Source organism: Diaporthe citri (genome assembly GCF_014595645.1).
Source record: "Diaporthe citri strain NFHF-8-4 chromosome Unknown scaffold_10, whole genome shotgun sequence".
NCBI lineage: Eukaryota > Fungi > Ascomycota > Sordariomycetes > Diaporthales > Diaporthaceae > Diaporthe > Diaporthe citri.
In genome coordinates, this window is record NW_025064855.1 from 2138808 (window position 1) to 2153476 (window position 14669).

The 14669-nt window shown below is 38.5% G+C and overlaps 3 protein-coding genes across 3 annotated transcripts; all 3 read left to right on the plus strand.

Annotated features, from left to right (window-relative positions):
- Positions 1-340: 340 nt before the first annotated feature.
- INS49_003796 (uncharacterized protein) lies at positions 341-2731 on the plus strand (the record flags this gene model as incomplete). Its single annotated transcript, XM_043164586.1, has 3 exons — positions 341-678; positions 968-1160; positions 1301-2731. 3 exons carry the CDS (start codon positions 341-343, stop codon positions 2729-2731), a joined length of 1962 nt encoding a protein of 653 aa, XP_043019351.1.
- Positions 2732-4697: 1966 nt separating this feature from the next.
- Positions 4698-5130, plus strand: INS49_003797 (uncharacterized protein; the record flags this gene model as incomplete). Its single annotated transcript, XM_043164587.1, has 2 exons — positions 4698-4718; positions 4792-5130. 2 exons carry the CDS (start codon positions 4698-4700, stop codon positions 5128-5130), a joined length of 360 nt encoding a protein of 119 aa, XP_043019352.1.
- A 1727-nt stretch (positions 5131-6857) lies between these two features.
- INS49_003798 (uncharacterized protein) lies at positions 6858-8815 on the plus strand (the record flags this gene model as incomplete). Its single annotated transcript, XM_043164588.1, has 4 exons — positions 6858-7153; positions 7214-8324; positions 8462-8617; positions 8687-8815. The coding sequence occupies 4 exons, from the start codon at positions 6858-6860 to the stop codon at positions 8813-8815; spliced, it is 1692 nt and encodes a 563-aa protein (XP_043019353.1).
- Between the last annotated feature and the right edge of the window lie 5854 nt (positions 8816-14669).

Consider the following 14669-nt stretch of genomic DNA (forward strand, 5'->3'; position numbering starts at 1 on the left):
TGTTCCTGACACGCACGTCTCTGATCCCTGCGGAGGATCCGGGAGCGGAACATTCGCCCATGCTCTGCCTCGCCCTTCTGGTCAGGCCTGGCATGGCCTGGCATGGCCCGTCAGATCTGGGTCAGGCCAGATCTGGTCTTGTCTCGCCCGTCCCGCCCGCAGCGCAGAACAGATAGATGCCCCCACACCCCCTTCCAAGCCGAGCCCTGCCTCGTGCTCCGCGATGCTTCTCGTCCGCTGAGCCATGGGCAAGAGGAGACAAGCCAACCAGCCAACCAGCCAGCCAGCCAGTCAGCCCGTCAGCCAGCCCTCCGCCTGACAACCTCCACAGATCCTCTCCATGGACCTCCTTCGAGACAAATGCCATGCGTCCGAAGCGAGCACCTGCTCCAGCCCCGACGCTGGCGCCGGCGTGGGCGCGGGAGCGAGCGCGGGTCAGCCACACGCCGCTCACTCCTCGCAAGCCACCCGCTCCCGCGCCGACCGTCCATGCGACACCTGCCGCAAGAGGAAGTCGAGATGCGTCAAGGAGCCCGGCCAGGACAAGTGTGTTCTGTGTTCCTTCCACCGTCGCGCCTGCACGTATCTCGACGAGCCTCAGCGTAGGAAGAGGCCAAAGGCTGACAGCCTGGCAAGCATCTCCTCGACCCCAGAGCACCGCAGGCAGAGCTCCGATCCGTAAGCCCTGTCCTCTCCTTCCGTCTTGCTGGATGTCCTGTCCCCTCCCTCTACCCTAACCCGCCCCTCTGCTTCAGGCTTAACAGGGAGGGAAGAGAAGCAAGAGAAGCAAGAGGACAAGAGAAGAGGGAGAAGGCAACAATGGCTCTACAAGTGCTGACAACCATCGTGTGTATCCTAGTTCGTCCAGGAAAAAGCCAAAATCCGCTACCTCTCGAGATGATTCCCATGCCACGAGCCCGTCCAGTGCAAGGTCACTTCTTGACTGCACTTTGGGCCTCCACGGCAGCACGCATTTCAAGTACATCGGCCCAAGCTCTGTGTACGAGGGACAGCTCCTGGACGTCTTGCACGGCCTGGTGGATCATGGCGCTGATGACACAACACCGAAATTCCGCCGCGCCGATACTAGCACCACCTTTCTGTCGCGGCCAGATTCCAAGTCTCTCTTCAGCGCCGACGACGACGAGGACCTCGATTACGTCGAGTCGCTGGTCCGTCCATACGGCCCGGCACTGGTCAACCTCTATTTCAGGACAGTCCACCCCAGCTTCCCCGTGATCCACAAGGCTGTCTGGCTCGAGAAGGACGCGCTCCTACAAGGAATTTCCCCCCGCCTCAGCTCGCCGCCTTCTACCTCATCGCAATGGACTGGTGGGAGTACGATCCTGAACTGTCGTCCAAGGACAAGCCGGACGCCACGGCGCTGCTCAAGGTGGCCATGACGACCCTCGCCGCCGTGATACACCGACCAAAGCTCTCGACGGTCCACGCAGGCTTGCTGCTGCTGCAGAGGTCAGGAGGGGACTCGTGGGTGCTGACAAGCCAGGTGGTCGCGCTTGCTGAGGAGCTCGGCTTACACGTCGACTGTTCCTTGTGGAACATACCAGACTGGGAGAAGGGGCTGAGGAGGAGGCTGGCATGGGCCGTCTTCATGCAGGACAAGTGGAGTGCCTTCACCCACGGCCGACCGTCTCACATCACCCCGGGCTCCTGGCGCATCCCTCAGCTGTCGCTTGACGACTTCCCGGAATCAGCCGCTGACGATGACGGCAAGGACGGGAGCACAGATGTTGAGACGGGGCGGCAGGTCTTTATCCACCTCACACATCTGACCGAAATAATGGCAGGGACCCTCGAGTCTCTGTACGGCCCAAACCAGATGCGCACAGAGAGCGTCTACGCCCAGCACGGTGTACAGGGCCTGATGAATATGGTGAAGCCCATGGTCAGAAGGCTCGAGGCCTGGGCCGAAGAGATCCCCCCGGGCCTGGAAATGGACTCGACCAAACCAAGGAGGCTCTGCTCAAACGGCAACCTCCACCTGTCGTACTTCATCACCGAGATCATGATCTACCGCTTCATCCTGCGTCGAGTGACTCCCGACACCCTGCCTGCGGTCCGAGAAATCGCCCGCGAGGCAGGCAAGGCATGCCTCGAGAAGGCCATGAGCTTTGTCGAGTGTCTCCGTCCCGAGCATCTGCAGGCCTTCTGGTGGTCCGCAGCGCCAAAGTCTCTCGCCCTCATCAGGTCATTCGGCGGGCTACTCTGGGCAACCAGCAGCACCGAGATGGAGGCCGGCTTTTACCGGCAGAAGCTGATAGACTTCCAGTGGAGCTTGAAGGTGCGGTCCAGGGGCGTCGGCTTCCTCACTGCCGCCATCCGAGAGGTGGAGGATTCCCTGGATGGCCCCGACATGGCCCACTCGCCAGTTCCAAGCAGTAGCAAATCACTGTATCATTCGTTGGAAGAGATTAACGCTACAGAGATGCCACCGCACTCGCAGGCGCACTCTTTCCCTCGGCAGAATCTTGCCCGCATGAATGGACCCTTGCCAACGCCCCCACAAATCTCGCCTGTTGAGCAGGCCACACCGCGGGTTGCGCCCTTTGACCCAGCCATGTACGATCAAGCCCAGCTGGGGCATGGCCAGCTGGATCCCTCAACGCTCAGCTTCAGCATCATGGACCTTGATCCTGCTGCGAGGCAAGTGTATATGGATATGACCGGACAGGCTCTCTTCTATACGGATATGCCCATGTCTAATCCGTGACGGTTACAAGACCCAGGGTGTCTGGCGGCGGCAGCAAGGTCGAATGGCTATTTTGCAAGCGATCTCTCTGGGACGATCGTGGCGGCACCTGCTCCACTCCTCTGGGAAAGGCAGTCCCACTGGATCGCGTCTCATGCCTAACACAGGAGAGCGGTGGAACGGTCCGAGGAATATCGCGAGTTCCCACGCCACGCCACATCGCCTTCGCCATGCCTCCTCCCTGGGTCCGTATGTGATGTTGCCAGGTGCATTCATCACAGGTGTGCATATTATCAGCCATACCATACACCGAAGCACACTAAGAGGGAGATAATTTGGATGTTTGGGCGTTGCACGTCTCCTGCATCTTCTTGTACATTTTCATCCCCAGTAGCTGGTCTCTACTGGGATGTTGTTCGGCAGTTGGCGGATGGGCGTTCACGTCCCGGGTTTGAACTAGGTAAACCGCCCGCTGGTCGCGGCGGCAGCATTAGCCTTTTTTTTTTTTTTTTTTTTTTTAACAACCCAGTCCAAAGTGTACATTGAACCGTTGTAAACGACGGGCTTGTCTGCAGCATGATTGCCATGCTGCCGGCCCCATTTGTGTCTCATTGCATCATGACGATGAGCTGTTATTCAATGGGCAATGTGTGATATGACTAACCTATTACAAATGTGTCCATTAGCCTCCTCCATGCTCGCCCATGAGAAGCCACACTTGCTTATGCACCCGCCTCAAATATCATTGTACTGGTTGCCTTGTTCAGAACCCCAGACGAGCACGTCTAACTGAGGGTGCTTCGCGAGCGCATATATTACCTTTACCTTGATAAGTTTGAGAAACAACAAAGCTGTTTTTGGTCTAATATCATTTCATTATCCTCAGCATACTCTAAATAAGTCATTCCGAGTGTCTATTAGGAAGCAGTTGCTTAGCCGAAAAACAATGCTACATGACTCGTACCCAGGTATTTAGTAGGTGTTCCTGTTTTGTATAGCCACCGAAATCAAATACGAGTTCCCCTTGATTCAACGAAACTCAGCACTTCCATCTGTCCATGCAAGGGTGTGTACGAACTCGACTAATATGTAGCAGGCCAAATTTATAGCTACGGATGGAGTTAGTATCGATATAGTGGTGCCAGGCATTATGCGCCCGGGTTTGGATTTCCACTTTTTTACGGCTATTCCCGAATATAGCTATGCACATTCTTGATTCTTATCCAATATATGCACAAGATGCCGGGGTGCTTGAGGCTTCAGATTTTATTATCGAATTAGCTACTCTTCAGACTGCATTCCACATGCCGTACGACAGGTCTGCGTGGAAGCTGGTACAACACGTATGTGACAGCCGCGTCTGCATTCTTGGCTGTGCGTTACGCAAAAAAGTTCTCTGAGAGGTTTAGATCCGCTGCATTGGTGGCGGTTCTCACAAAGCCTCTCAGCCTATTGGAAGATCTGTTGATTCCCGCTTTGGGGCCGCCGGGCGACGTAAGGGAGGGTACGGATTTTCAAGCAGCTGGCTGGAGTTTCGCAGACATCATGTGCCAAGGCACAGTAATGAAGGAGATAATGCAGAAAGGCTCACAATTCACAAAAGGAATCAAAGCTCTAAGCTAGTTCATAATGCTCGCTCGACAGGTGTGCACTTCGGGCCCCCTGGCCGGGGGCTCCGTCGGTCCTCTTGGCCGTGCCTAAACTATTGTCAGGCCTGTGGGAGCTGATGAAAGACGGGGATATCAAGGTTGTAATGATCTGGCCGCCCGGCTAAAGACGTTTTCCAATTTTTCGAGGCTCTTATGACTACTAGGTATGTCTCGAAAGGACAGTTCGAGTCAAGCTGCCCGTGCGCCGAAGTGGTGGCAACCCGAAACACCACCCCCTGAACCCCTTGCAAGGCAATCCATCTCAAACGGCCAAGTCGGCAAATATCCTGGGCCGCCCACCGTGCAGGCGCATTTGCTCCCTCCGACCTCTTGCCACGATGACTATGCTGTACACCAAAGTCTGAACGACGCCTCGCCATCGCAGGAGGCTCCTCGCAGTACTAAGCGCACTCCAAAGAACCACTTCTCCAGTCGAAACAATTCACACTCTACTCAGCTGTGTCCTCGCCCGTCTCCGATTTCCGCCAGCTCTCCTCAACAATGCACGCGCCGGCCGCTGTTGTCGTCATCATGCTCAGCGGCCTGGCCACGGCAGCCGAGGTCAGCGGCCGCCAAAGCGTCAACATCTGCCAGACCGTACAAACCCAAAACGGCTGCATCCAGTCCGCATCTTTCAGCTCGCCCGTCTTCTTTACCTGCGTGGATGGACAGCAGACACTCTTCACCTGTGACGGGGGCTGTCGCCAGGGAAACGCTGCCAACTTGCCGACTTGTGACAACGGGAAGCTTTTCAACGGGACGATAGACTGAAATCCACACTGAAAATCGACTATGGTCGCCGTGCCTTGGGATATTTCAAATCTGTGGTCCAGGGCGTATGGAGCCATGGCGTGTATCATAGACCAGAGTCAAGGTCGTAATGTGCAGCGCAGGTCGCAATGGTGTCTGGGAAAGACTACTACAGACCGTGCATATGTGTATGAGGAAATATTAGGATATAGAAATGTCGATGAACAGAAGCCAACGTAGGCTGTGGCATAGGAAGCGTGAAGCACCATGCCTAAGCTGCCGTTCCCACTCGGACCTGAGCCCGGAGAATATGCACCTGTCTTTGTTGTTATGTCCTTGACTTACTAGCTGTAGTACATGTTTTTTGTTTTTTTTTATGTAACTATGTACGTTCACGTGTAGTTGCTCTAGTAGGCAGTGATGATCCGCAGCGATAGCAGGAGGGGTTCGGCAAGAATTGATTTGCATCTTCGCTTGAGAAAACGTCAACTATTTACAGGAGGGAGGCTTACGCCAGACGACTAGTCTGTAGTTTGCAATTACCCATGCCTCTATCAGATGCCGATTCGAGCAATACTCGACGCCATTCCAGTGGGTTTGCTGCTCTTTCTGCATGCTGGACACAACAGAACCCCTTGACATACAACAGAGAGGAGACGTGAGTTTGTACGCCATGGGTACTGGTCATACATACCAGCAATTTGTGGACAAGGACGTGGTAATCACGTTGATTGGAGCTAGCTGATAGAGATAGCTATAGGTGTGGAAAGACACTGGAGTGGCCCATCTGCGCGATCGGTTACTACCAAAGTTCATTGTTGCATCATCTCCGTTGCTCCTATCACATCTGGGTCCACTCACCCCTCGCGGTGATTATACCAAGTTAGGCACAGTCAGCTTACAGCCTGAAATACCAATCACAACATTGAACCATCAGATCCAGGCCGTTGGACGTATTGTCAGTCTGACTTGCCTTGGCCTCCTTGGTATGCTGGTCTGAGGTCAGCACGGCCATCAGTTGCATTGTCTCTTTGATGACCTGGTCAGCTACGACTGGTTGTTGAAGGTAACTGTGCGGACGCCACACCGTTCACATGCACTGGAGTCTGACTCCCACAAGCACTTCCTTCCCAAGGTTACCATCCTAGATCGAACATGAGAACAGAGGCCGCCAGTTGAAATTCGGAGCGGGCCTTGAAATCCTGATGCCTAGGCCCCTCTGCTTGGACCTTGGCGAAGATGCTTCGTCCTAACGGATACCTTTGTACGACAGAGAAAAGCATTCTCACCTGATGTGCACCAACGGGCAAAAGGGTACCCCCGCTCCCCTTTTTTTTCATTTTGCTTAGTCTGCAGGGTCACGCGCAAAGTTCGCCCACCCTCCTCCTGCTTCCCCGGCACCCGGTCTTGCATGCATGAGGGTGGTAGCAAAAGTATGGTACTTCACACATCGGCTGCCCCTAGAGCTTCTCTCAATGTCCAAACGGATTCATGCCACAGCAGCGCAAATTCATTTTTCATGTACTTCGGGATTCACTGGGATTGAAAGTCCTGCTATCGCCACCTCAGCTCGGCTAGATTTGCGCGACACTGCTGCCCACATAAGTCGTCGTGTCTGCTTGCTCCCTTCCATACTCGGACCTATGCCGGATGTTGTTGAATACGACTGATTCAAGCTCTTTTCATCACACACACGTACTGCATTGAACAGAATTCGGTTGTAAAATATTGCTTCACATCACATCATAATGGGGTCCAGGTCGAACGATGTTGAGGAACTTGATGCTCTTGTTGTTGGAGCTGGGTTCGGAGGTGTATACCAGCTGAAGCGCCTCAGAGATCTGGGCTTCAATACTAAGCTACTCGAAAGCGGTAGTGATTACGGCGGCGTGTGGTACTGGAACAGGTATCCTGGTGCCCGTGTGGACAGCTCTATCCCCCACTACGAGTTCGATGACCCAGCTCTGTGGAGCACATGGACCTGGAAGCAGAGGTTTCCCGACCACTGTGAGCTCCGGGCTTACTTTTCGCACGTGGCCAAAGTGTACGTTCTACGTGTTCCTATGGTCCAACTCAAAATACTAATGCTCGATCCCATGTCAAGATGGGACCTAGAGAAGGACACTCAGTTCAATACTTTTGTGGAATCTGCTAGCTGGGACGATTCCGAGTGCCTCTGGACAATACACACTCGGGAGGGCATGTGCTACAAAGCCAGGTATCTTCTACTGAACACGGGGTTTGCCGCTAAACGATATATCCCGGACTGGAACGGCATCGAAACATTCAAGGGGACCTTCATCCATCCGTCATACTGGCCACAGGATGGCTTGGACCTGAAGGGGAAAAGAGTCGCCGTAGTCGGCACGGGCTCAACCGGGGTCCAACTCGCGACGGAGCTCAGTCCGATCGTCGGCGAACTTGCCATCTTCCAGCGCACTCCCAACACAGCTTTGCCCATGAGGCAAGTCGATTACAAGGATGGCGAGCAGGCAATCGGACGGGAAGCGTACCCGGATCTTTTCAAGGGCCGACCGCTGTCTTTCAGCGGGTTTTCTTTCAGTCCTGTTTGCCGGAACACATTCGACGATTCACCTGAGCGACGGCAGGCGTTCTACGAGACCCTTTGGAAAGAGGGCGACTTCAAGTTCTGGCTGGCTAACTATCAGGATCTTCTGTCTGTCAAGGCTGCAAATGATGAAGCATACGCCTTCTGGCGTGAGAAGACCCGTGCGAGGATTCAAGACTCTCGGGTGAGAGACCTCCTTGCGCCGATGGCTGCACCCTACAGCTTTGGCTGCAAGAGAATCTCGCTCGAGCAAGGCTACTTTGAGATCTTCAACGAGCCTCACGTCCATCTTGTCGATGTGAACTCGACACCAGTTGAGGCTATCACTGAGAAAGGCATTAGGACTTCTGAGAAAGAGTGGGAGTTCGACTACATCATCTGCGCTACTGGCTTCGACAGCATCACCGGTGGACTGAAGCAGATCAACGTCAAGAGCACTTCCGGGGAGCTCTTGGCGGAATACTGGGGAAACGGGACTCGGACTTACCTCGGCATGGCCGTTTCCGGGTTTCCCAACCTGTTCTTCACTTACGGGCCTCAAGGGCCCACGGCGCTGTGCAACGGGCCAACTGTAAGCAACCCCCCAGACACCATTTTCACCATGTCAGTGGCCAGCGCCCTGAACATGGCAGCCACGCCGCTGGATGTATCCTGCAAACTCCCAGGGTGCAGCTCTAGAGATCGACCAAGTACTACAGGCAAACAGCATCCCGCCTATACTCATGCATTACGCGCAACTGTGTTTTGTTTGCTTGATATAGCTGACTCGCTGGGATGTTACAGTGCGCGCAGATGCAGGGGGATTGGGTTGTAGGATTGATCAGCCGGATGAAAGAGGCCGGTGAGAGGAAGGTGTTCGTGGAGAAGACGTATGAAGAGGAATGGCAGCAAACCATTCTGAAGGTCGCCAGCATGACCTTGGTACCTGGCACAAAATCGGTACGCTATACTTCCCCCATCTTCTCAACACCGTCAAATTGAAGGCAGCTGCTTACAGCTTCAACTCAGTGGTACATGGGAGATAATATTCCAGGCAAGAAACGAGAGCCGCTGATTTATCTGGGAGGTGTTCCCAACTACTACGCCACGTTGAATGAAGTAGCAGCAAATGGGTATCCGGGCTTCGCTTTCGAATAGAGCGTGGATAGTAGATGTAGAGACAAAAGCACACGAGTTAATGGAGCAACAAGGGGCAATAGGTCACCGCAGCTAAGTTTCTTATGTAATCCCTTGAATATATAATCAGATGTACCATGCTTCCCGAAGACATGTTCAATATTCCACAAGTATATTCTGGCTTTTTGGTGAAGTCGTTCATGCAAGCAGATCTTTAACAATTTGGACAGTTACGCCACATGAACGCTGGATGTTTAAGCGTTTATTATTATATGAAGGGACTGGATGCATATTGCTTAAGAAGCATATGTGTATAGACTAAAAACGAGGCCCTTTTTGGGGGTGATGGTTTGCATTTGCTAGGAAACTCTTGGAAAAGATCGGAGATCTTGGCGCATAACAAGGTAACCAAGCATAAAGCAATTGCAGACCGACTTCAAACTGTATGCCCTACTTTCCGGGGCTAACTAGTGCTAACATTCCGTCTTCCCACAGCTTTAAATTAAACTCGGCATATCCGGTGCTTAAATTGGGCCTAAAGATCAGTCCTTTCCACCTGTCGTTTAAGTGCTGCCTACCCTTGAAACCTTGTGTTTAAAGCCTTCTTAAAATACTTAACACCTGCCATTAAGGCAAGATGATTAGCTTAATTATGCAAATATAAGGACCCATAATAAATAATGTAAGGCTTTGCTAAGAAAGAGCCTTAAAGATTATTTATTAAGCTTTTAATATAATAGCAAAAGGTGCTTATATTATAATTAATAAAAATGCACTTTTTTAATTAAAGCTTGCTTATAAATATTAAGCTAATGTTAATAATATCCGTTATTTTACTCCTTAATACTTGAGTTTAATTAATTTAAAGTTTATTATATATAATAATTACCTTATATAATATATAATTATTAAGATTTAATATTATTATAATATATTATATTTTAATATAACTTTTAAGTTAAAGAAATAAGGTTTATTATTATTTTCTTATATTAATAATTAATTATATTATATAATTAAAGTTAATATATTTAAAAACATTTTACTTTTATAGCGGTTACTTTAAGGTGCAGTTAAATAATAGGTATAAGGCATTAATTATTTTTATTTTAAAGATCCTTAGCAGGGGTTATTAAAGGGCATTACATGCCTTATTTAATTAACATATAACTCATAAGGCTTATACGCCTTGCTAGCAATATTTATAATACATTACTCTTATAACGGCTGCTATAAGTATTAAGTATTAAAAAGATATAATATTTTTATTATTAATAATTTTAAATATATTAAGAATATTATATAAATAAAAACATTAAAGTTACTTAATTAACTTACTTTTATAGCCTTTTTTATTTCCTTAAAATATTCTTTTTTATTATAATATTTAAATATATAATCTTATATATATTAATTAAGTTTTAATAATTAATTAATTTATAAGGTAACTTTTATTTATTATATTAAGCTAATTAATCTTTTTAATATATAAAATATTTTAATATATCTTTTTCTTTTTAATGCTTAATCTTTTTATTTAATATATATTTAATTTTATATTCTTTTTTAAAAGCTAAGTAAGAGGGTAAATAGAATTACTGCTTGCAAATTCATACCTTCCGGCTAAAAAACCATAATAACCAATCTAGGATTGGTTATTCCAAGCAATATATAAAAGCCGTACCATTATACTAAGCTTTTATCAAGTTTATTATTATTTATATAATAATATATTAAGCTAAGTTTTAATAATAACGTGGTTTACTAGTAAGTGGGCAGTATTAATAAGTAAGCATTTTTTGCAATATTTATTAACTTTTATTAACGCTAGCACCCGCTTAATGCATTTAATTTATTAAAAATTAGCATTAATTAATGCTAATTATATTTAATTCCCTATTTTTAATTAATTTCATTAATTTAAAGGGGTTAGCGTGAGTATAATATAATTAGGAGTTATTAAGGTTTATATAAATTGGCTTCTTTTTAATGCTAATCGCGTTTTAATTTTTCACGTTAATTTTATTCCAATTTACTTATTTAAATATTTAATACGTTAAAAATTAATAATTATAATATATATTTTTTATTTAAAGAAAATAAAATCCTTTTAGCTATTTAAGCTATTTATAACTTTAAAAAAGCTAATTAAAAACCCTTAAAAGTAATAACAACTATATATATCTTTAATATTTCTTAAATAACCCTTTAACATAAAATAAATTAATAATGCTTTTATAAAGAATTATATATTAATATATATAAACTTAATTAAATTAAAGAGTAAATGCTTATTTAATATATTATTAAGTAAAATATTAAAGAATTTCCTTTATAATTCTTTAATATAAAAAATATAGCTAATCTTTTGCTAGCATTATATAATGCTAAACCTATTAATAAGCATTAAGCTTAATATTTTATAAATATATAATTAAGCCTTAAGATTAAGTTTAATTATCCTTATAATTATTAAAGAACTTTTTATAAAGATTTAAAGATTATTAAAAACTAATTTAAGCTTCTTTATAATATAATAACTAAATATTAAATTATTAATAATAACCTTTATAACTTTAATAAAATTAGCTTTATAATAAGTATAATTACCTTATTAATAATTATTATATATATTAATAAGCATAAAAAGGCTAAATTAATTTAACTTAATAATTAAAAATAGGTAATTATTATTAAATATATTAATATAAATAAGTTATAAATTTTATTATTTATAATTATTTAAAGCGCTTATTATTTTATTAATTAAGTAATAAAGTTAAGTTTTTTAAATAATTAAGTTATTAAGCTTATTTTTAATAAATAAATAAATAATAAGATTAATTTAAAATAAATTTAATATTTTAATAAATATATTAAGCTAAAAAAAATATTAATTATTAAATATTAATTATAAATAGCTATAAAAACTATATATTAATTAAGTTTAATTAATATTATAAAGATAATAAAATTATTATTATTAATATATTATTATATTTATTTTATTTATATTAATTATTAAATATTATATTATATTTATCTTTAAAGTATGCATATAATAATAAAATTAACCTTTTTATTTAAGCCTTTATTAATTATATTATTAAATTTAAGTTTTTTTTTTATATTTAAGATAGCTTATAATAAAACTTTTATAATAAAAAATATTAAGTTTATATTTAAAAAAGTTAAAATTTTTTCTTAAAATCTTAATTTTATAATTTTTAAACTTAATATTTACTTATAAACTTTAATATAATTCCTTTTTATTTTTTTTTAAAAAATAAAAGTTTTAAATATTATTAAATACTTAATAAATTATTTAATAATTAATTTTTATTAAAAATAAAATTTTTATTTATTAAAAAAGCTTTTTTATATTAATTATAAAGATTATTAATTAATTAATAAAAAGTATATAAATAATAATATACTTACTTATTATAATAAATAAGTAAATTTATATGCTTTAAAATATTAATATAATATTTATTAAATATTAAAGAGCTAAAAAAACTTAAGTATAACTTAAAAAAGTATTTATAATTAAGAAATCTTAAGTTTTTATTTAAAAAAAATAAAAAAAAAAGTAATTAATTAATAAAATAAATAATAATGCTAAAGAAATAATTTATAATAAATTAATTAAAAAACGTTATAATAATTATAATAAAATTAAGTATAATATAAAAACTTATAAAAAAATAAAAAAAGGTTTAATTAATTAAATTTTAATTATATTATAATAAATTCAATTTAATTAGCATTAATTAATGCAAATATATTTATTTTAGCGATTTATAATAAATTATATTTTTAATAATGTAATTAGCATTATTTAATATAAAGTATAGTTTTCTTATTAAAAGTTAGCTTATTTAAATTAATATTATATTTATGCTAATCCCTTTAAATTAATAAAATTAATTAAAAATAAGGAATTAAATATAATTAGCATTAATTAATGTTAATTTTTAATAAATTAAATATATTAAGCAAGTGCTAGCATTAATAAAAGTTAATAAATATTGCAAAAAGTGCTTATTTATTAATATTGCTTACTTACTAGTAAACTATGTTAATTAAGTTTTATTATTTTATTAAAAGAAAGGCTTATAAGCTTTACTTATATAAAGTTATATCTTATTATTAATCTTAAATTATTTTTAATAATAAGCAGCATTATATAGCTTTTTAAATTTTAATATTATAATATTTATAGCTAATTAAGCATTTTTATAAGTATTTTTATATAAATTTAATACTTAATTACTTTTAAATAATATTAATAAGTTATATAAAATAATAAGATTTTAAATTTAAATAAAACTTTATAAGGATTAATATTAATTAAAAGTTAATAAAAATATTTAAAAGTAATAAAAATAATATAACTTATATTAAATAAAAAAGGCTTCCTTTTATTAAAAAAGTGCATAAATAATATAATTTACTTATATATTAAAAATATAATATATAATTATAAAAGAAAAAATTATTAATATTAAAATAACGTAGTTTATTATTAAATAATGGATATTATTAAGTAGCGGATTTTTCTAACTTTATTTAACTTTTATTAATTATAATATTATATTAAGGTAAATAAATTAATAAAAAGTTAATATTAATTAATAATAATTATATTTAATTCCTTATTTTTAATTAATTTTATTAATTTAAAAGCATTAATATAAATATAATATTAATTTAAATTAATTAACTTTTAATAAAAAATATATATTTAATATTAATTAATACTAATTATATTATTAAAAATATAATTTATTATAAATTAATAAAATAATTATATTTATATTAATTAATATTAATTAAGCTAAATTTATTATAATATAATTAAAATTTAATTAATTAAACCTTTTTTTATCTTTCTTATAAGTTTTTATATTATACTTAATTTTATTATAATTATTATATTATTATTTAATTAATTTATTATAAATTACTTTCTTAATATTATTATTTATTTTATTAATTAACTGCTTTTCTTTTTATTTTTCTTAAATAAAAGCTTAAAATTCTTTAATAATAAATACTTTTTTAAGTTATATTTAAGTTTTTTTAACCCTTTAATATTTAATAAGTATTATATTAATATTTTTAAAAGTATAAACTTAATATTTTAAAATAATATATTTATATATTATTATTTATATATTCTTTATTATTTAATTAATAATTTTTATAATTAATATAAAAAAGCTGTTTTAATAAATAAAAATCTTATCTTTAATAAAACTTAATTATTAAATAATTTATTAAGTATTTAATAATATTTAAGATTTTTTTTTAAAGAAAAATAAAAAGGAATTATATTAAAGTTTATAAATAAATATTAAGCTTAAAAATTATAAAATTAAGGTTTTAAAAAGAAATTTTAACTTTTTTAAATATAAACTTAATATTTTTTGCTATAAAAGTTTTATTATAAGCTATTTTAAATATAAGAAAAAATTTAAACTTAATAATATAATTAATTAAAGCTTAAATAAAAGAATTAATTTTATTATTATATATATATTTTAAAAATAAATATAATATAATATTTAATAATTAAAATAAATAAAATAAATATAATAATATATTAATAATAATAATTTTATTATTCTTATAATATTAATTAAATTTAATTAATATATAATTTATATAGCTATTTATAATTAATATTTAATAATTAATATTTTTCTTTAGCTTAATATATTTATTAAAGTATTAAATTTATTTTAAATTAATCTTATTATTTATTTATTTATTAAAAATAAGCTTAATAATTTAATTATTTAAAAAACTTAACTTTATTACTTAATTAATAAAATAATAAATACTTTAAATAATTATAAATAATAAAATT